Source organism: Bubalus kerabau, chromosome 12 (genome assembly GCF_029407905.1).
Source record: "Bubalus kerabau isolate K-KA32 ecotype Philippines breed swamp buffalo chromosome 12, PCC_UOA_SB_1v2, whole genome shotgun sequence".
Taxonomy (NCBI): domain Eukaryota; kingdom Metazoa; phylum Chordata; class Mammalia; order Artiodactyla; family Bovidae; genus Bubalus; species Bubalus kerabau.
In genome coordinates, this window is record NC_073635.1 from 70,788,785 (window position 1) to 70,810,342 (window position 21,558).

The 21,558-nt window shown below is 40.7% G+C and overlaps 1 protein-coding gene across 1 annotated transcript in view; it reads left to right on the forward strand.

The window, feature by feature from the left end:
• Positions 1 to 21,558, forward strand: part of LOC129624636 (ATP-binding cassette sub-family C member 4-like) — a 364,051-nt gene that overhangs the window by 150,306 nt on the left and 192,187 nt on the right. The window contains exons 14-16 of the mRNA XM_055542792.1: positions 3,495 to 3,658; positions 4,828 to 4,953; positions 6,098 to 6,347. Coding sequence (XP_055398767.1) covers positions 3,495 to 3,658; positions 4,828 to 4,953; positions 6,098 to 6,347 — 540 coding nt within the window. The remainder of the gene's footprint in view (positions 1 to 3,494; positions 3,659 to 4,827; positions 4,954 to 6,097; positions 6,348 to 21,558) is intronic.

The following is a 21,558-nucleotide window of genomic DNA, read 5'->3' on the forward strand; positions in this document are numbered from 1 at the left end:
TTTCATTCCAATCCCAAAGAAACTCAATGCCAGAGAACGTTCAAACTACCACACAGTTGCATTCATCTCACACACTAGCAAAGTAATGCTTACAGTATGTGAATGGTGAACTCCCAGAAGTTCAAGCTGGATTTAGAAAAGACAGAAGAACCAAATTGCCAACATCCATTGGATCATAGAAAAAGCAAGAGAGTTCTAGAAAAACATCTACTTCTGCCTTATTGACTATTCCAAAGCCTTTGACTGTGTGAATCACAACAAACTGTGGAAAATTCTTTAAGAGATGGGAATACCAGACCGCCTGACCTGCCTCCTGAGAAATTTATATGCAAGTCAAAAAGCAAGTTAGAACTGGACATGAGACAACAGACTGGTTCCAAATTGGGAAGGGAATGTGTCAAGGCTGTATATTGTCACCCTGCTTATTTAACTTATATGCAGAGTACATCAAGCGAAATGCTGGGCTGGATGAAACACAAGCTGGAATCAATCTTCTGTTTCCAGGAGAAACAGCAATAACCTCAGATATGCAGATGACACCACCCTTGATGAAAGTGAAAGAGGAGAGTGAAAAAGTTGCCTTAAAACTCAATATTCATAAAACGAAGATCATGACACCTGGTCCCATCACTTCATGGCAAATAGACGGTGTAACAATGGAAACAGTGACAGACTTTATTTTCTTGGGCTCCCAAATCACTTCAGAGGGTGACTGCAGCCATGAAATTAAAAGACACTTGCTTCTTGGAAGAAAAGCTATGACCAACCCAGAGAGCATATTAAAAAGCAGAGACATCAAAGGACCTTTTCTGACAAAGATCCTTGTAGTCAAAGCTATGGTTTTTCCAGTAGTCATGTATGGATGTGAAAGTTGGACTATCAAGAAAGCTTAGCACAAAGAATTAATGCTTTCAAACTGTAGTGCTGGAGAAAACTCCTTAGAATCCCTTGAATAGCAAGGAGATCAAGCCAATCAATCCTAAAGGAAATCAGTCCTGAATGTTCATTGGAAGGACTGATGCCAAAGCTGAAACTCCAATACTTTGGCCATCTGATGGGAAGAACTGACTTATTGGAAAAGGCACTGCTGCTGGGAAAGATTGAAGGTGGGAGGAGAAGGGGACAACAGAGGATTAGATGGTTGGATGGCATCACTGATCAATAGACATGAATTTGAGTAAACTCCAGGAGTTGGTGATGGACAGGGAGGCCTGGTATGCTGCAGTCCATGGGGTCACAAAGAGTGGAACACCACTTAATGACTGAACTGGACAGAGATCTCTTCAAGAAAATTGGAAATACCAAGGGAACATTTCATGGAAAGATGGGTGTAATAATCGACAGAAATGGTATGGACCTAAGAGAAACAGAGCATATTAAGAAGTGGTGGCAGGAATACACAGAAGAACTGTACAAAAAATATCTTCATGACACAGATAAACATGATAGCATGATCACTTACCTTGAGCCAAACATCCTGGAGTATGAAGTCAAGTGCGCCTTAGGAAGCATTACTACCAACAAAGCTAGTGGGCATGATGGAATTCCAATTGAGCTATTTTAAATCCTAAAAAATGATGCTTTTAAAGTACTCCACACAAAATGCCAGCAAAATTTGGAAAACTAAGCAGTGACCACAGGTCTGGAAAAGGTCAGTTTTCATTCCAATCCCAAAGAAAGGCAATGTCAAAGAATGTTCCAGGTACCACACAACTGCATTCATTTCACATGCTAGCAAGGTAATGCTCAAAATCCTTCAAGCTAGGCTCCAATAGTACATGAACAAAGAAATTCCAGATGTATAAGCTGGATTTAGAAAAGGCAGAGGAATCATAGATCAAATTGCCAACATTTCTTGGGTCATAGAAAAAGAAAGGGAATTCCAGAAGAACATCTACTTTTCCTTCATTAACTATGCTAAAGCCTTTCTTTGTGTGGATCACAATAAAATGTGGGAAATTCTTTAACAGATGGGAATACTAGACCACCTACCTGCCTCCCAAGAAACCTGTATGCAGGTCAAGAAGGAGGAATTAGAATTGTACATAGAATAACGGACTGGTTCCAAATCAGGAAAGGAATATGTCAAGGCTATATATTGTCACACTGCTTATTCAGCTTTTATACAGAGTACATCATGTGGAATCCTGGGCTGGGTGAAGCTCAAGCTGGGATCAAGATTGCTGGGAGAAATATCAATAACCTCAGATATGCAGATGACACCACCCTTATGGCAGAAAGTGAAGAGGAACTAAAAAGCTTCTTGATGAAAGTGAAAGTGGAGACTGAAAAAGTTGGCTTAAGGCTCAACATTCAGAAAACAAAGATCATGGCATCCAGTCCCATCACTTCATGGGAAATAGATGGGGAAACAATGGAAACAGTGACTCACTTTGTTTTCTTGGGCTCCCAAATCACTGTAGATGGTAACTGTAGCCATGCAATTAAAAGACGCTTGTTACTTGGGGAAAAAAATGTTATAACAAATCTAGATAGCCTATTAACAAGGAGAGACATCACTTTTTTGACAAAGGTCCATGTAGTGAAAGCTATATTTGTTTTTACACTAGTCTTATATGGATATGAGAGTTGAACCATATCATGAAGTCTGAGCACCAAAGAATTAATACTTTCAAACTGTGGTGCTGGATAAAACTCCTGCGAGTCCCTTGGATAGGAAGGAGATCAAACCAGTCAATCCTAAAGGAAATCAACCCTGAACATTCATTGGATTGACTGATGGTGAAGCCAAAGCTTTAATTCTTTGGCCACATGATGTGAAGAGTTGACTCACTGGAAAAGACGTTGATGCTGGGAAAGATTGAGGGCAAGAGGAGAAGGGGACAAGAGAGGATGAGATAGTTGGATGGCATCCCTGTCTCAATGGACATGAGTTGAGAAAGCTCTTGGAGATGGTGAAGGACAGGGAAGTCTGGTGTGCTGCAGTCCATTGGGGTCACAAAGAGTTGGATATGACTAAGTGATGAACAACAACTTCTCTTTCAGTTATTCATTCATCAGACATGAAATCAGGTACCTCTTCAATTTCAGGGATGAATAAGGCTTAGTTTCTTCCCTGGAGAAGTCAAAGCCCATCAGGGAGGTAAATACATACGTCATTACTGGAGAGAGTGGTAGGTACCATAATGTAGACTTTCCTGGGGTTGCAGGGAGCCCCAGGGAAAAAGGCATCTGAATTTTGGGACAGAGAGTTTAGGGATGTCCTGAGACCATCTGCATTGTTGACAAAATCATTTTCTTTCCAGTGTGCCTGTCTGCTTCTCCCTGGACATCCTGAACCCAGCTTTGTGCTGCCCCAAAACAGCATCATCTGGGGAGGATGTTTCGATTTCTGCTTCAGCAGGTTTAAAACCCACTGAGATCGTTTCTATTTAGGCTCCTGTCTCTTCCTTCAGAGCAGATTGTTTCTAAATTGTATGCTTATGGTTTTGCTTTTATACAGTTCTAGGAAGACTTTGTCTTTTTCTTTTAAGGTAATAGTACGCTTGCACATCCTGTGGATTGGGCCACTTAATGCTATCACAGTGATCATCCTGCTCTGGATGGAAATAGGAATATCATCTCTTGCCGGGATGGCACTCCTCATTATTTTTATGCTTTTGCAAAGCTTCTCTGGGAAGTTGTTTTCATCACTCCGGTAAGAGAAACACTGGTTTAAAAAAACAGATGATATGTACTTGGTGAACCCACAGTCTACTCTATGCTTTTGTTAAAACAACAACAACAACAACAACAACCTTCTCTGATCTCTTTTTCTGCATATCTTGTAGGCCCTTCAGGCTTAGCTAGTGGAGGCTCCATCCTTAAACCAAAGACTGATCTTGACGGGGGAAAGGTGAAGCCATTTCCTGGCTCTTCTTGGAATTGTACTTGAATAAGTATAGTATCTGTAAGCAGAATTTACCTAAGTCCAGGTTATTTAAACATTATTAAATAGTAATCATCCTATAGGCCCAATTCAAGCTGCATATATTTTTGCTATGCTTGTATTAGGATTATTTTTAGTTATTTAAATTCATGTCTTGTTTTTAATTCACTTTTTGCATTGTTATCAGAACTCCAAGGGCATAAAGACATAAATTTATAAAGCCCCACAGTTTGTTTGTTCCCCACAGTACCAGCAGCTTATGTGATAAAAGAGTGTCTAGTGATGAAGGGTCTAATAGTGATGAGTTAGACTTGAAGCATATATCAGGGGATTGGAGGTGTGTTGTTCAGATTGTCAGGTGATGAAGATATACTGTTTGAAGAACATTGAGCTCTTTTCCTTTCTTTTTTTGGTGACTTTATGCATGTTATTTTTCTGTACTTGGAATTTCATTTCTTATCTTTACCACAGAAAGATGTTCCTTATCCTTTGAAGCCCCGTTTGAGTGCTACCAGGTCTCTGAAGCTTTTCTTGCTCTCCTTTCCCAGTGGTATTCACAGCCCCATCTTTTCTGCTTCCCAGCACCTTAATCCTATTTTATTGTAGCACATTGTCTTTCCATTAGATTCGGGTGTCTTCTGCCTTCCCTAGCTGACCACAACCTCCTTGGGCAGGTGGATTGTACCTGACTTACTTCAGGTCTTCCTTAGCCAATACTGCAAGTTCTCCAAGTTATTTGTTGAATTGGGCTGCATGGTTGACTTCCTAATTGAAGTCTTCCTCTGTTTGTACTTTGAGTAGGACCTGCCTGTGTTGTCAGCTTAGGAGAGCTGTAGGAAATCATTTGATCCCTGGTCTCTGACTGTGCCAATGCTGCTGTTGGGAAGGAAATTTTTGCTGTGATCACTAAGGCTCATCTCTCACGTTTGTTCCCTTAGGAGTAAGACTGCAGCTTTCACAGACACCAGGCTCAGGACCATGAATGAAGTTATAACTGGCATCAGAACAATAAAAATGTATGCTTGGGAAAAGTCATTTGCAGAGCTTATTACCAGATTGAGAAGGTAACTTTCTGTATATGTCAAACCACAGTTCGTAGTTTTTTATTTCCTGTTTTTACTGAATGGTTTAAAAGTATTACTGTTCTTTTATTTACCATCCTCCTAAAGGAAAAATATATGTGCTTCTTTCTTATATAGAAATGAAATTTCACATATTAATACCTCAAATCTCAAGGAAGCAATGATCCTAAGATGTTCGTATTTGAGTTGATGACGTTTAAACTAAAACTACAATTTATGTTAATATAGAACAAATGGGAAGATTGTAGAGAGTGGGTATATTTGTATTGGGCCAAACTTTATGAATCAGTATTTTTTTATTCCAAACAGAGCCATGAAAATACCTTTCCTTTTGAATTTGCTTTAGGTTTATAGAAATTTTGTCCATCTTTTATTTAAATATCTGATGAGTGTTTATACTACAGCACAAGCTATTCATAATTCTCTGGCTGCATCCTGTTACCTCTCACCTTTGCACCTTTGTAAGGGCCCCTCCCTCTGCTGGGAATACACTCTCTCATCTTCCTTCTTCTCTGGCTTCCACCAGCCCTAACTGACTCCCACTCATCTTCTCAGCGTCCATGTATGTGTGAATTGCCCTGACTTTACTGCTCTGGATTACAAATCTCTGCTCTGTGTTCCCATGAGGGCCATGCTGGCTGCCTCTGTCTAATGTCTTGGTGGACATATGAAATCTTAGTTCCCTGACTGGGGATCAAATCCATGGCTGCTGCGTTAGAAGCACGAAGTCTTAACCACTGGGCTGCCCATCTTCTTTTCTAAGTTCATGAACTCCTGGAAGGGACAAGTTCTCTTTTTCTGTCATCCTCAAGGTACCCAACACAGGATTTGTGATTACAAATGCTTGTTGAATGAATGTTCAAACTCAAGTGTTATTGACCCAAAATGTTTAAAAGTGTGACATTAAGCCTCCATTTAGTTGGGAGAGTGAAGCGGTGATGAAGTGTGTGGTCCTTGGGTTGGGGCAGAGCCCCAAGTGTGCACTGTATAGTGTCTTCATGATGTGAGGGATGGTTCATCTTAATCTGTGTCCACTCTCTAGAAAGGGGCCACTCACACAGGGCACTTGAATTCATAGCTTGGATGTTGATGCTTCTTTTAAAATCTATTCCCTTCTCTTTTACAGGAAGGAAATTTCCAAGATTCTGAGACGTTCCTACCTTGATGGAATGAATTTGATATTCTTTGACACTGCAAGCAGAGTCATCCTTTTCGTCACCTTTACCACCTATGTGCTTCTTGGCAACATGATCACCGTTAACCAAGTGTTTTTGGCCATAACACTGTACCAAGTTGTGCAGTTTACAGGCATCCTCCTCTTTCCCACAGCCATCCAGAACGTAGCAGAAACAGTCGCCAGTGTCCGAAGAATCAAGGTTTGGTGACAGATAACTTTTTAAAGTTTTAGGTAGATTTTAGGTAAAATGGTTCCTTTTATTTGGTGTCACTGTGTGCCAGTTAGGTGAGATTTAATACTTTTGGACATAACTGGTAGCTGTTCCAAAATGTCATACATACTCCCCTCTCTTCTTTGGTAGAATACATTACAAATAATGTAAGATCACTGCTCATTTATGAGCAGCAGTAGCAGAGGCACAGGGTTCTTGATGTACAAGTGATGGCTGCAGGGCAACTAAAATGTCTAAAAGCAAAAGAAGTAAACAGATTGCATCTCCTGTGTTAACTTTAATGACTAGCAACTGTGTTCAGTCCTGGGGTGAATTGGATTCCTCTGTGAGTCTGGAGGGAAAGAACTTGCTGAGAGGTCCTGCTCCTTGGACAGGAAGGGTGGCCTCAGATTCACTTAATTCACTGTTTAAAAATGGTTTCTTTCCTCCACAGATGGCTTGCTTGTTGATTTCTGAACATGTCTTTTGGATCTGACTTGCCCTCTTTACCCTTACTCTTTAATCCTATCTCTAATTGGCTTCTTCCTTTCAGATTTGTGATTTCCACCATATCCACTGTCTCCTTTTTTTCTGTCTCTGTATTGCCAAGGGCAAATAATTTATGTCACCAAAATAAGAGCCTGGCATACAGTAGGCTCTAAAGTACTTGCATGTTTATGAGTAGGTCTAAAATAAAGGTAAACTGGCTCTGTGTGCCTGCCTGGGCATTACTGAGTATCTGGGCTTTATAAAATATTTAATTGCTTTTGTCCTTCTCCTCAGTGATGGACAGACAGTAACAGACCTATAGTGAAGTTAGATAGGTTTGGGTGCGATTTTATTTTATTTTTGGGTCTTATCATAAAAGTTGATTTTTTTTTATGATGAGGTTTCTATATACTATTTAAAAAATGATTACTTACAAAGCAGATCAGTCATACAGGGTTAGTTCTGGTCCCCTGAGTTTTGTCATTCTTTCTGCCAGGGGCTTCTAGCAACACTGTTAAGGGATGGTCCATTCAGTTCAACAATTTTTTTTTTTTTTTCCCTTAGCTTTTGCATCTTGAAAGAAAACACTTAGGAATATTCCTGGACCATAGTCACATTGTCAATGACAGGGTAATGTGTCCAGATGGAGGCTTCATACATGTGCTGTACTGCTGTGATTTTGTTACAGCGCTGTGATTTTGACACAGCCACTATCTTTGATTGCTGTTGCCAGGGCTCACTGTGTGGTCTGGGTACACACAAAGTCTTACAGTGTTTCTCATTTAATCCTGACAGCAATTGAATGAGATTAGCATGTGTCCCTGCTTTACAACTAAGGAAACAGGTTTCTGTATCAGGTGAAAGAACTCACCCATCCTCAAATAGCCTGTAAATGACATTCTAGCTGCTGCTGCTGCTAAGTCACTTCAACATATCTGACTCTGTGCGACCCCATAGATGGCAGCCCACCAGGCTTCCCGTCCCTGGGATTCTCCAGGCAAGAACACTGGAGTGAGTTGCCATTTCCTTCTCCAATGCATGAAAGTGAAAAGTGAAAGTGAAGTCACTCAGTCGTGTCCGACTCCTAGCGACCCCATGGACTGCAGCCTACTAGGCCCCTCCGTCCATGGGATTTTCCAGGAAAGAGTACTGGAGTGGGTTGCCATTGCCTTCTCCATGACATTCTAGGATTCTACCCAAAGCCTGGTTTTTTAGCCATTGTTACATTATTGTCTTCTTAGTACCTTCTGCCAAGTGGAGTAAGTCCTTAAGTGTGATTTACATCAACGAGTCTCACTCTGAAGATATGCAAAAGTTCCCTGCTTCCTGAAAAGTTAAAATTTTTAACTGTTAGCTCCACTGTCCATTCTGTTTGTTTCCCAGCACTTGGACAAGTGAGGAGGGAGGGAGGTGGTGAGGTTGTCTCTGTGACTGCCACAGTCACCCCAACTTTGGGGTCTTGGCTCACTCTGTTGGGCCCCCTGGGTCACCTTCTCTTCTCTTGTTGATTTAAGCAAATACTGCTGAGCCTCCAGTAGCCCCATGAGCCTCTCTCAGCACTTTCATTCACGATGATCCAGGGCTTCCATTTAAGTATACAGCCAGTCCCGTGCCACCCAGCATCATGTTGGGTGGGCTGATGCTGACTCCCTGGTAGTGTTCCAAGCCCTGTGACAGCTGACTGTGTCTGGTAGACTGTGTCTGATTCTTTAATGTAGTGCCTGGACCATACCGGACATACTATGGGCATCAAATTCATACTGGATTGACTAAAACAACTGTTACAGGAAATGGCTGTGAGCCTACAGAGGCCCAGGCTGGCTCAACCTGCACTAGAAGCCAGAGAAATGCAGAGGGAGGGAGCAGACTGGGGTTAGCATTCCTGGAACATTGATCTTTGATGTGTATGTGTGGTAGTGTGTTTCAACTTAGGGGAGCTGGATCTTATCAAGAGTGGAACTAGATCTGAATCTTCCCTTTGTTTTCTGTGTCTGTCAGTGGGCCTGCTCTCTAAAGAGAGGAGTTGTGGCTAGCACAGCCTGGTGTTCATGTAGACTGCTGGCCTGACACCTGGTCTGGGCTATTGAGTCTTGTAGATAAATAGGAACACTCAGTCTTGATTAACAAACTTAGTCTGAACGTCTTGCCAGCCATCATGAGATAAAAGAAGACTAAAACCATCAGACTTTATGCTAAAATGTATCTGGAGTCCAAAGATGATCTTGACACAGAATTTCCTCCTGTTTGGAGTTGGTCAGTCTTTTTTCTCTTTTTTTCTTATTTTCGTTTTATTTATTTATTTTTAATTGGAGGATAATTGCTTTACAATGTTTTTTTTTTTCCTTCATATCACTCTTTATTTTTTTTTTAATTTAATTTTATTTTTAAACCTGAAACACTGTATTAGTTTTGCCAAACATCAAAACGAATCCGCCACAGGTATAATGTGCTCCCCATCCTGAACTCTCCTCCCTCCTCCCTCCCCACACCATCCCTCTGGGTCGTCCCAGTGCACCAGCCCATCCAGTATCGTGCATTGACCCTGGACTGGCAACTCGTTTCATACATGATATTACACATGTTTCAATGCCATTCTCCCAAATGACCCCACCCTCTCCCTCTCCCACAGAGTCCATAAGACTGTTCTATACATCAGTGTCTCTTTTGCTGTCTCGTACACAGGGTTATTGTTACCATCTTTCTAAATTCCATATATATGCATTAGTATACTGTATTGGTGTTTTTCTTTCTGGCTTACTTCACTCTGCATAATAGGCTCCAGTTTCATCCACCTCATTAGAACTGATTCAAATGTGTTCTTTTTAATGGTTGAGTAGTACTCCATTGTGTATATGTACCACCGCTTTCTTATCCATTCATCTGCTGATGGACATCTAGGTTGCTTCCATGTCCTGGCTATTATAAACAGTGCCGCGATGAACATTGGGATACACGTGTCTCTTTCTCTTCTGATTTCCTCAGTGTGTATGCCCAGCAGTGGGATTGCTGGATCATAAGGCAGTTCTATTTTCAGTTTTTTAAGGAATGTCCACACTGTTTTCCATAGTGGCTGTACTAGTTTGCATTCCCACCAACAGTGTAAGAGGGTTCCTTTTTCTCCGCACCCTCTCTAGCATTTATTGCTTGTAGACTTTTGGATCGCAGCCATTCTGACAGGTGTGAAATGGTATCTCATAGTGGTTTTGATTTGCATTTCTCTGATAATGAGTGATGTTGAGCATCTTTTCATGTGTTTATTAGCCATCTGTATGTCTTCTTTGGAGAAATGTCTATTTAGTTCTTTGGCCCATTTTTGGATTGGGTCATTTATTTTTCTGGAGTTGAGCTATAGGAGTTGCTTGTATATTTTTGAGATTAGTTATTTGTCAGTTGCTTTATTTGCTATTATTTTCTCCCATTCTGAAGGCTGCCTTTTCACCTTGCTAAGAGTTTCCTTTGATGTGCAGAAGCTTTTAAGTTTAATTAGGCCCCATTTGTTTATTTCTGCTTTTATTTCCAATATTCTGGGAGGTGGGTCATAGAGGATCCTGCCGTGATGTATGTCGGAGAGTGTTTTGCCTATGTTCTCCTCTAGGAGTTTTATAGTTTCTGGTCTTACATTTAGATCTTTAATCCATTTTGAGTTTATTTTTGTGTATGGTGTTAGAAAGTGTTCTAGTTTCATTCTTTTACAAGTGGTTGACCAGATTTCCCAGCACCACTTGTTAAAGAGATTGTCTTTAATCCATTGTATATTCTTGCCTCGTTTGTCAAAGATAAGGTGTCCATATGTGCGTGGATTTATTTCTGGGCTTTCTATTTTGTTCCATTGATCTATATTTCTGTCTTTGTGCCAGTATCATACTGTCTTGATAACTGTGGCTTTGTAGTAGAGCCTGAAGTCAGGTAGGTTGATTCCTCCAGTTCCATTCTTCTTTCTCAAGATAGCTTTGGCTATTCGAGGTTTTTTGTATTTCCATACAAATTGGGAAATTATTTGTTCTAGCTCTGTGAAGAATACCGTTGGTAGCTTGATAGGGATTGCATTGAATCTATAAATTGCTTTGGGTAGTATACTCATTTTCACTATATTGATTCTTCCAATCCATGAACATGGTATATTTCTCCATCTATTAGTGTCCTCTTTGATTTCTTTCACCAGTGTTTTATAGTTTTCTGTATATAGGTCTTTAGTTTCTTTAGGTAGATATATCCGTTAGTATTTTATTCTTTCCGTTGCAATGGTGAATGGAATTGTTTCCTTAATTTCTCTTTCTGTTTTCTCATTATTAGTGTATAGGAATGCAAGGGATTTCTGTGTGTTGATTTTATATCCTGCAACTTTACTATAGTGATTGATTAGTTCTAGTAATTTTCTGGTGGAGTCTTTAGGGTTTTCTATGTAGAGGATCATGTCATCTGCAAACAGTGAGAGCTTTACTTCTTCTTTTCCAATTTGGATTCCTGCTCTGATTGCTGTGGCCAAAACTTCCAAAATTATGTTGAATAGTAATGGTGAAAGTGGGCACCGTTGTCTTGTTCCTGACTTTAGAGGAAATGCTTTCAAGTTTTCACCATTGAGGATAATGTTTGCTGTGGGTTTGTCATATATAGCTTTTATTATGTTGAGGTATGTTCCTTCTATTCCTGCTTTCTGGAGAGTTCTTATCATAAATGGATGTTGAATTTTGTCAAAGGCTTTCTCTGCATCTATTGAGATAATCATATGGTTTTTATTTTTCAATTTGTTAATGTGGTGTATTACATTGATTGATTTGCAGATATTGAAGAATCCTTGCATCCCTGGGATAAAGCCCACTTGGTCATGGTGTATGATCTTTTTAATGTGTTGTTAGATTCTGATTGCTAGAATTTTGTTAAGGATTTTTGCATCTATGTTCATCAGTGATATTGGCCTGTCGTTTTCTTTTTTTGTGGGATCTTTGTCAGGTTTTGGTATTAGGGTGATGGTGGCCTCATAGAATGAGTTTGGAAGTTTACCTTCCTCTGCAATTTTCTGGAAGAGTTTGAGCAGGATAGGTGTTAGCTCCTCTCTAAATTTTTGGTAGAATTCAGCTGTGAAGCCGCCTGGACCTGGGCTTTTGTTTGCTGGAAGATTTGTGATTACAATTTCAATTTCCGTGCTTGTGATAGGTCTGTTAAGATTTTCTATTTCTTCCTGGTCCAGTTTTGGAAAGTTGTACTTTTCTAAGAATTTGTCCATTTCTTCCACGTTGTCCATCTTATTGGCATATAATTGTTGATAGTAGTCTCTTATGATCCTTTGTATTTCCGTGTTGTCCGAGTAAATTCCACAAAACAACTTCTGAAGGCCTGCAGAGGACATCAGTCACCCAGAAAAGCAACTCTCGTCTGCTTTACAATGTTGTGTTGATTTCTGCTGTACAAGATAGTGAATCAGTCATAATTATACATATATCCCCTCTTAAACCTCCAACTCTTTTCAATCCTGTGGACTGTAGCCCACCAGGCTCCTCTGTCTGTGGAATTCTCCAGGCAAGAATACTGGAGTTGGTTGCCATTTCCTTTTCCAGCAGTTCTTCCCAACCCAGGGATTGAAACCGGGTCCTCCTGCATTGTAGTCAGATTCTTTACCATCTGAGCTACCAGGGAAGCCCTATTTTCATTTTATTTATTTATTTTTAATTGGAGGATAATTACTTTACAATGTTATGTTGATTTCTGCCACGCAATGTCATGAATCAGTCGTAATTATACATATTTATCACCTCCCTCTTAAATCTCCTTCCCCTCAACATCCCACCCCTCTAGGTTGTCACAAAGCACCAGGTTGAGCTCCCTGTGTTACACAGCAACTTCTCTCTAGCTAAGTTGCTTAGTCATGTCCAACTCTTTGCAACCCCCTGGACTGTAGCCCGCTAGGCTCCTCTGTCCATTGGACTCTTCAGGAAAGAATACTGGAGTGCGTTGCCATTTCCTACTCCAGGGGATATTCCCAACCCAGGAATTGAACTCATGACTTCTGCACTGGCAAGTTGATTCTTTACCACTGAGCCACCTCTGTTTTACACATGATAGTGTATATATGTCAGTGCTATTTTTCTCTCTCAATGTATGTCCCACCCTCTCCTTCCCCTGCTGTGTCCACAAGTCTGTTCTCTACATCTGCTTCTCCATTCCTTCCCTGCAAATAGATTCATCAATATCATTTTTCTAGATTCCATATTTATGCATTAATTTATGATATTTGTTTTTCTTCTTCTGACTTCTCTGTATATAACAGGCTGTAGTTTCATCCACCTCACTACAACTGACTCAAATTCATTCCTTTTTATGGAATTGCCAACATTCGTTGGATCTTAGAGAAAGCAAGGGAATTCCAGAAAAACATTTATTTCTGCTTCATTGACTATGCCAAAGCCTATGACTGCATGGATTACAACAAACTGGGAAATTCTTAAAGAATTGGGAATACCAGACCATCTTACCTGTCTCCTGAGAAACCTGTATGCAGGTCAAGAAGCAACAGTTAGAACTGAACATGGAACAATAGACTGGTTCAAAATTGGGAAAGGAATACAGCAAAGCTGTATATTGTCACCATGTTTATTAACTTATATGCAGAGTACATCATGAAAAATGCAAGAATGGCATTTATGAGTTGCAAACAGGAATCAAGAAGAATCAAGGTTGCTGGGAGAAATATCAGCAACCTCAGATATGCAAACGATACTACTCTAATGGCACAAAGCAAAGAACTAAAGAGCCTCTTAATGAGGGTGAAAAAGGAGAGTGAAAAAGCTGGTTTAAAACTCTGTATTAAAAAATTAAGATCATGGCATCTGATCCCATCACGTCATGGTAAATAGAAGGGGAAAAGTTCTAAGCAGTGACAGATTTTCTCTTCTTGAGCTCTAAAATCACTGCAGATGGTGACTGCAGCCTTGAAATTAGAAGATGCTTGTTTCTTGGAAGGAAAGCTATAGCAAACCTAGACAGCCTATTAAAAAGGAAAGACATCATCTTGCTAACAAGATGTAAGGTCTGTATAGCCAAAGTTATGGTCTTTCTAATAGTCATGTATGGATGTGAGAGCTGGACCATAAGAAGGCTGAGTACCAAAGAATTGATGCTTTCAAATTGTGGTGCTGGAGAAGACTCGTGAAAGTCCCTTGGACAGCAAGGAGATCAAACCAGTCAATCCTAAAGGAAATCAACCCTGGATAGTCATAGGAAGGACTGATGTTGAAGCTGCAGCTCCAATACTTTGGCCACCTGATGCAAAGAGCTAACTCAATGGAAAAGACTCTGATGCTGGGAAAGATTGAGGGCAGGAGATGAAGTGGGCAACAGAGAATAAGATGGTTGGATGACATCACTGATTCAACAGACTTGAACTTGGGCAAACTCTTGGAGATGATGGGCAGGAAGGCCTGGTGTGCTGCAGTCCATGGGTTGCAAAGAGTCAGACACGACTTAGTGATGGAAAAACAACAAATATTCCGTTGTATATATGTACCACAATTTCTTTATCCATCTATCTGTCGATGAATATCTAGATTGTTTCCATGTCGTGGCTGTTGTAAATAGTGCTACAGTGAACACTTAGATACACACATCTTTTTGAATTATGACTTTTCTCAGGGTAAATGCTCAGTTGTGAATTGCTGGGTCATATGGCAGTTTTGTTCCTAGAATTTTAAGGACTTCCATACTGTTCTCCATAGTGGCTGTATGGATTTACATTCCCACCAACAGTGTAAGAGGTTCCCGCTTTTTCCACATCCTCTCCAACATTTATTGTTTGAAGGCTTTTTGATGATGGCCAATTTGAGTGGTATGAGGTGATACCTCATTTAGTTTTGATTTGCGTCTCGAAAAGAAATGCAAAAAAAGCAAAATGGCTGTTTGGGGAGGCCTTACAAATATCTGCAAAAAGAAGAGAAGTGAAAAGCAAAGGAGAAAAGGAAAGATATAAGCGCCTGAATGCAGAGTTCCAAAGAATAGCAAGAAGAGATAAGAAAGCCTTCCTCAGCAATCAATGCAAAAAATAGAGGAAAACAACAGAATGGGAAAGACTAGAGATCTCGTCAAGAAAATTAGACACACCAAGGGAACATTTCATGCAAAGATGAGGTCAATAAAGGACAGAAATGGTATGGACTTAACAGAAGCAGAAGATATTAAGAATAGGTGGCAAGAATACACAGAAGAACTGTACAAAAAAGATCTTCATGACCAAGATAATCATGATGGTGTGATCACTGACCTAGAGCCAGACATCCTGGAATGTGAAGTCAGGTTGGCCTTAGAAAGCATCACTACAAACAAAGCTAGTGGAGGTGATGGAATTCCAGTTGAGTTATTTCAAATCCTGAAAGATGATTCTGTGAAAGTGCTGCATTCAATATGCCAGCAAATTCGGAAAACTCAGCAGTGGCCACAGGACTGGAAAAGCTCAGTTTTCATTCCAATCCCAAAGAAAGGCAATGCCAAAGAATGCTCAAACTGCTGCACAATTGCACTCATCTCACATGCTAGTAAAGTAATGCTCAAAATTCTCCAAGCCAGGCTTCAGCAATACGTGAACTGTGAACTTCCAAATGTTGAAGCTGGTTTTAGAAAAGGCAGAGGAACCAGAGATCAAATTGCCAACATCTTCTGGATCATGGAAAAAGCAAGAGAGTTCCAGGAAAACATCTATTTCTGTTTTATTGACCATGCCAAAGCCTTTGACTGCGTGGATCATAATAAGCTGTGGAAAATTCTGAAAGAGATGGGAATACCAGACCACTTGACCTGCCTCATGAGAAACCTATATTCAGGTCAGGAAGCAACAGTTAGAACTGGATAGAAAAGCAGACTGGTTCCAAATAGGAAAAGGAGAACATCAAGGCTGTATATTGTCACCCTGCTTATTTAACTTATATGCAGAGTACATCATGAGAAATGCTCGGCTGGAAGAATCACATGCTGAAATCAAGATTGCCAGGAGAAATATCAATAACCTCAGATATGCGGATGACACCACCCTTATGGCAGAAAGTGAAGAGGAACTAAAAAGCCTCTTGATGAAAGTACAAGAGGAGAGTGAAAAAAGTTGGCTTAAAGCTCAATATTCAGAAAACTAAGATCATGGCATCCAGTTCCATCACTTCATGGGAAATAGATGGGGAAACAGTGGAAACAGTGTCAGACTTTTTTGGGGGCTCCAAAATCACTGCAGATGGTGATTTCAGCCATGAAATTAAAAGACACTTACTCCTTGGAAGGAAAGTTATGATCAACCTAGATAGCATATTCAAAAGCAGAGAGACATTACTTTGCCAACAAAGGTCCGTCTGGTCAAGAATATGGTTTTTCCAGTAGTCATGTATGGATGTGAGAGTTGGACTGTGAAGAAGGCTGAGCACTGAAGAATTGATGCTTTTGAACTGTGGTGTTGGAGAAAACTCTTGAGAGTCCCTGGGACTGCAGGGAGATCCAATCAGTCCATTCTAAAGGAGATCAGTCCTGGGTGTTCTTTGGAAGGAATGATGCTAAAACTGAAACTCCAGTACTTTGGCCACCTCATGCAAAGAGTTGACTCATTGGAAAAGACTCTGATGCTGGGAGGGATTGGGGGCAGGAGGAGGAGAGGGGACGACAGAGGATGAGATGTCTGAATGGCATCACCGACTCGATGGATGTGATTTTGAGTGAACTCTGGGAGTTGGTGATGGACAGGGAGGCCTGGCGTGCTGCAATTCATGGGGTCGCAAAGAGTCGGAGATGACTGAGTGACTGAACTGAAGTGAACTGAATAATGAGTGATGTTGAGCATCTTTTCATGTATTTATTGGCTATCTGTATGTCTTTGGAGAAGTGTCCATTTAGATCTTCTGCTCATTTTTTGATTGGGTTGTTTGTTTTTCTGATACATTTCATGAACTGCTTATATATTTTGTAGATTAATCCTTTGTCAGTTGTTTAATTTGCAATTATTTTTTCCCATTCTGATGGTTGTCTTTTCATCATGTGTATTGTTTCCTTTGCTGTACAAAATCTTTTAAGTTTAATTATATCCCATTTGTTTATTTTCGTTTTTATTTCCATTACTCTAGGAATTGGGTTAAAGAGAATCTTGCTGTGATTTATGTCAAAGAGTGTTCTGCCTACTTTTCCTCTAAAAGTTTTGTAGTATCTGGCCTTACATTTAATCCATTTCAAGTTTATTTTTGTGTGTGGTGTTAGGAAGTGTTCTAATACCTTTCTTTTACAAGTAGCTGTCCAGTTTTTTCATTATTACTGATTGAAGAGGCTGTTTTCTCCACTGTATGTTAGTCTTTTTTCTCTTAAGGCCTTTGACTAATTGCATGAGGCCCACCTATATTATACAGGTGTCTCACTGGTCTCTGACCCTAGGGTAGACAAAGTGTGAGCTGGGAAGCTGGATGAAAGTGTGAGAAGCCATTGGAACTGCTGCTGCTAAGTCACTTCAGTCGTGTCCGACTCTCTGCTACCCCATAGAGGGCAGCCCACCAGGCTCCCCCACCCCTGGGATTCTCCAGGCAAGAACACTAGAGTGGGTTTCCATTTCCTTCTCCAGTGCATGAAAGTGAAAACTGAAAGTGAAGTAGCTCAGTCGTGTCCAACTCTTCGCGACCCCATGGTCTGCAGCCTACCAGGCTCCTCCGTCCATGGGATTTTCCAGGCAAGAGTACTGGAGTGGGGTGCCATTGCCTTCTCCAATAGGAACTACAGACATGCTTTATTTGCTAGTGGCTGATACTGCAAGGAGATCCAACCAGTCCATTCTGAAGGAGATCAGCCCTGGGATTTCTTTGGAAGGAATGATGCTAAAGCTGAAACTCCAGTACTTTGGCCACCTCATGCGAAGAGTTGACTCCTTGGAAAAGACTCTGATACTGGGAGGGATTGGGGGCAGGAGGAGAGGGGACGACAGAGGATGAGATGGCTGGATGGCATCACCGACTCGATGGATGTGAGTCTGAGTGAACTCCGGGAGTTGGTGATGGACAGAGAGGCCTGGCATGCTGTGATTCATGGGGTTGCTAAGAGTTGGACACGACTGAGCGACTGCACTGAACTGAATTGATACAGCAGCAGCAGGGATTTTCAGATGGGCTTATAAGATATACATGAACAGAAGTGGGAAGTGGCCAAGCTGTTACTTTGTATTGTGCCTGTGCAGTGCTATAGATGATCTCAGCCATTACATAATCATGTAACATCATTGTTTCTAGAAGTGGGGCAAAAGAGCCAGACCATTGCCATCTTGGCTACTTAGTATTCTTCTACAGGAGAATTATCTGCTTTACTGAGTCTATTGATTTTAATACTAATCTCATCTAAAAATACTTTCACTGTAATAACCAGATGTGTTTGAGCAGGTGTCTGAAGACTGTGGTTTAGTCCAGTTGACATAAAATTAACCATCACACCCTCTTTAATCCCCATCTCTTCCTTTGAGCTCATGGATGTGACTTTGCCCTCACTAAACCACATGTTTGTGGATTTCTTTCCTTCCCTGAACTGCAGACTTATCTAAAGGGCAGATATAGTGCCTCATTCATCTTTGTAGTCCTCACAAATAGCAGGTGCCCAGAAAGTATGTAACTGAAGGAACCATCCAGCTCCATCATGTCTGGGAGGGATTCTGCAAATGCCTAACCATTAAGCGTGGTTTTAGTGGGAAAAGTGTTAACTCTTATTCTTTGGTGGATTGTGTGGTGCACCAAAGATTATAGCACAAAAGGGGTGCTAAATAAGGTTTTTATGGAATTGTGCTCAAATATTTGGGTAGGATTTTTTTTCCACCAAAATTCAACTGAACTGTGTCTGAGGCTTGAAATTCCTTCCTATGTAGGTGTGTGCAATAACATTAACATTATGACCTGTTGAGAACTTTGAATTTTCCTGGTGCTGACTTTGTCAGGTTTCTTTGTGTCCTAGTAAAGGAAGCACCTTTGATTTGGGAAAGAAACACCAATTTTCCCTCATGTACATAAAATTTCTGGCTGGAAGATGGCCTAGGTATTGAGATCTTTTTGACAGTCATTTTCAGTAAATGTGGGACAAATGGCCAAGAATAGAGTGATGAGAAGTGTTAGTGTCAGAATGGCAAACTGCTTCCTGGTGGGTTGAAATCATTATTGAAATATATATAATTTAAAATTTTAATTTTAGCCTCTTTTTAGTTCATTTGATTTCTCTAACCCTTAAAAAGGTTAGTTCTCTAGTTTATCAGAATCACCTGTAGTGCTTATTAAAACTAAATGATCACACCTTGGAGATTCTGATTCACTAGGTGTTGGCTGGAATCCAAAGTGTCTATTAATATGCCTTTAGTAAATGTCCCTGGGTACCTGAAAATAGGCCACATTTGGGAAACAGTGCCCTAGTTGTGGAAAAGAGCAAACAAATCCAAACTGTGCAAATCCAGTAGAGAGGATGTCAAGATCATTTGAAAAGTAAAATTAGTTGAGAGGAAAAACCTGTCTTGGTTTACACTAGATGTTTTAGGGGCAAATTTGGAATTTATTTATCTATTCCATCACCAAGATAATTGAATAAATAACTGAAGCCTGGCACATGCTAGGTGTGTATGTATAATGGCTGGTAAGGAAATATAGAGAAGTCTGTCCTCCTTGGAATTCCTTTCATCAAGTGGGGGGTTAATAAAAAACCAAATAGTGAAACTCACTGTGGATGTGTGTTTTTGTGTCATTAGTCCCTGGAAGGAGAACTCTGAGGTGAAATGAGGTACTTTGTTAGAGACGCTGTTTTAATTTTGACGATGGTACTTCCTGGGAAGACTGGAGAGTTTCACGTGTCGGGGTGGGGGAGGTGGGAAGCTGATTCTTTGCATTTTCATGGGGATGGTGACTGTGACAAAAGCTTTTAGTGCATAAGAAGGAACCAAAAATGTTTGAGGCTGCAGAGTAGAGAGTACTGGAGGCCTGAGGAGGGAACTGAAAGGAAGTCACAAGTTAAGGTTTTTAGTGTCTCAGAACTCAGCCTGGCTGCAGCCTTGGGAACTGGACAGGAAGATGGGGTGGGGACCTAGAACAGAGGCAGAGAGATGAGTGTGTCAGGAGGCTGATGCAGTACATGGTCCAGGGACGAGATGATGTGGTTTGGTTTAGGGTGAAATAGAGTTGGCCAGATTTCAAAGCATTCAAGCACAACTCAGCGCATGTCTTGAATTGGGTATGGCAGAAAGGGAGAGGTGAATGCTGTGCTGTTTTGGGTTATGGGGCTGTAAAATACCTGAATTTGTTTAAATATGGAGTTATAATATGCTGGCAAATTTGGAAACTTAGCAGTAGCCTAGGACTGGAAAAGGTCAGTTTTCATTCCAATCCCAAAGAAGACAATGCCAAAGAATGTTCAAGCTACTGCACAATTGCACTCCTCTCACATGCTAGCAAGGTAATGCTCAAAATTTTCCAAGCTAGGCTTCAACAATATGTGAACTGAGAACTTACAGATGTTCAAGCTGGATTTAGAAAAGGCAGAGGAACCAAAGATCAAATTGCCAACATCCGTTGGATTATAGAAAAAGCAAGAGAGTTTTAAAAAAAAGCATCTACCTCTGCTTTATTGACTACACTAAAGGCTTTGATTTTGTGGATCACAAAAATACTGTTGAAAATTCATCAAGAGATGGGAATACCAGACCACCTTACCTTCTTCCTGAGAGATCTATATGTAGGTGAAGAAGCAACAGTTAGAACCAGACATGAAACGACTGGTTCCAAATACAGAAAAGAGTACATCAAGGCTGTATATTGTCACCCTGCTTATTTACCTTATATGCATAGTGCATCATGAGAAATGCTGGACTGGATGAAGCACAAGCTGGAATCAAGATTGCCGGGAGAAATATCAATAACCTCAGATATGCAGATGACATCACCCTTATGGCAGAAAGTGAAGAAGAACCAAAGAGCCTCTTGATAAAAGTGGAAGAGGAGAGCAAAAAAGTTGGCTTAAAGCTCAACATTCATAAAATGAAGATCATGGCATCCAGTCCCATTACTCCATTGCAAATAGATAGGGAAACACTGGAAACAGTGAAAGACCTTATTTTTATTTATTTATTTATTTTTGGCTCCAAAATTGCTACAGATGGTGACTGCAGCCATGAAATTAAAAGACGCTTGCTCCTTGAAAGAAAAGCTATGATAAACCCCAGTTCAGTTCAGTTCAGTCACTCAGTCATTTCTGACTGTTTGCAACCCCATGGACTGCAGTGCGCCAGGACTTCCTGTCTATCACCATTTCCCGGAGTTTTCCCAAACTCATATCCATTGAGTTGGTGATGCCATACAACCATCTCATCCTCTGTCGTCCCCTTCTCCTCCTGCCCTCAATATTTCCCAGTATCAGGGTCTTTTCTAATGACTCAGCTCTTCATATCAGGTGACCAAAGGATTGGAGTTTCAGCTTCAACATCAGTCCTTCTAATAAACACTCAGGACTGATCTCCTTTAGGATAGACTGGTTGGATCTCCTTGCAGTCCAGGGGTCACTCAAGAGTCTTCTCCAACACCACAGTTCAAAAGCATCAATTCTTCAGCACTCAGCTTTCTTTATGGTCCAACTCTCACAAGCATACATAACTACTGGAAAGACCATAGCCTTGACTAGATGGACCTTTGTTGGCAATGTAATGTCTCTGCTTTTAAATATGCTGTCTAAGTTGGTCATAACTTTCTTTCCA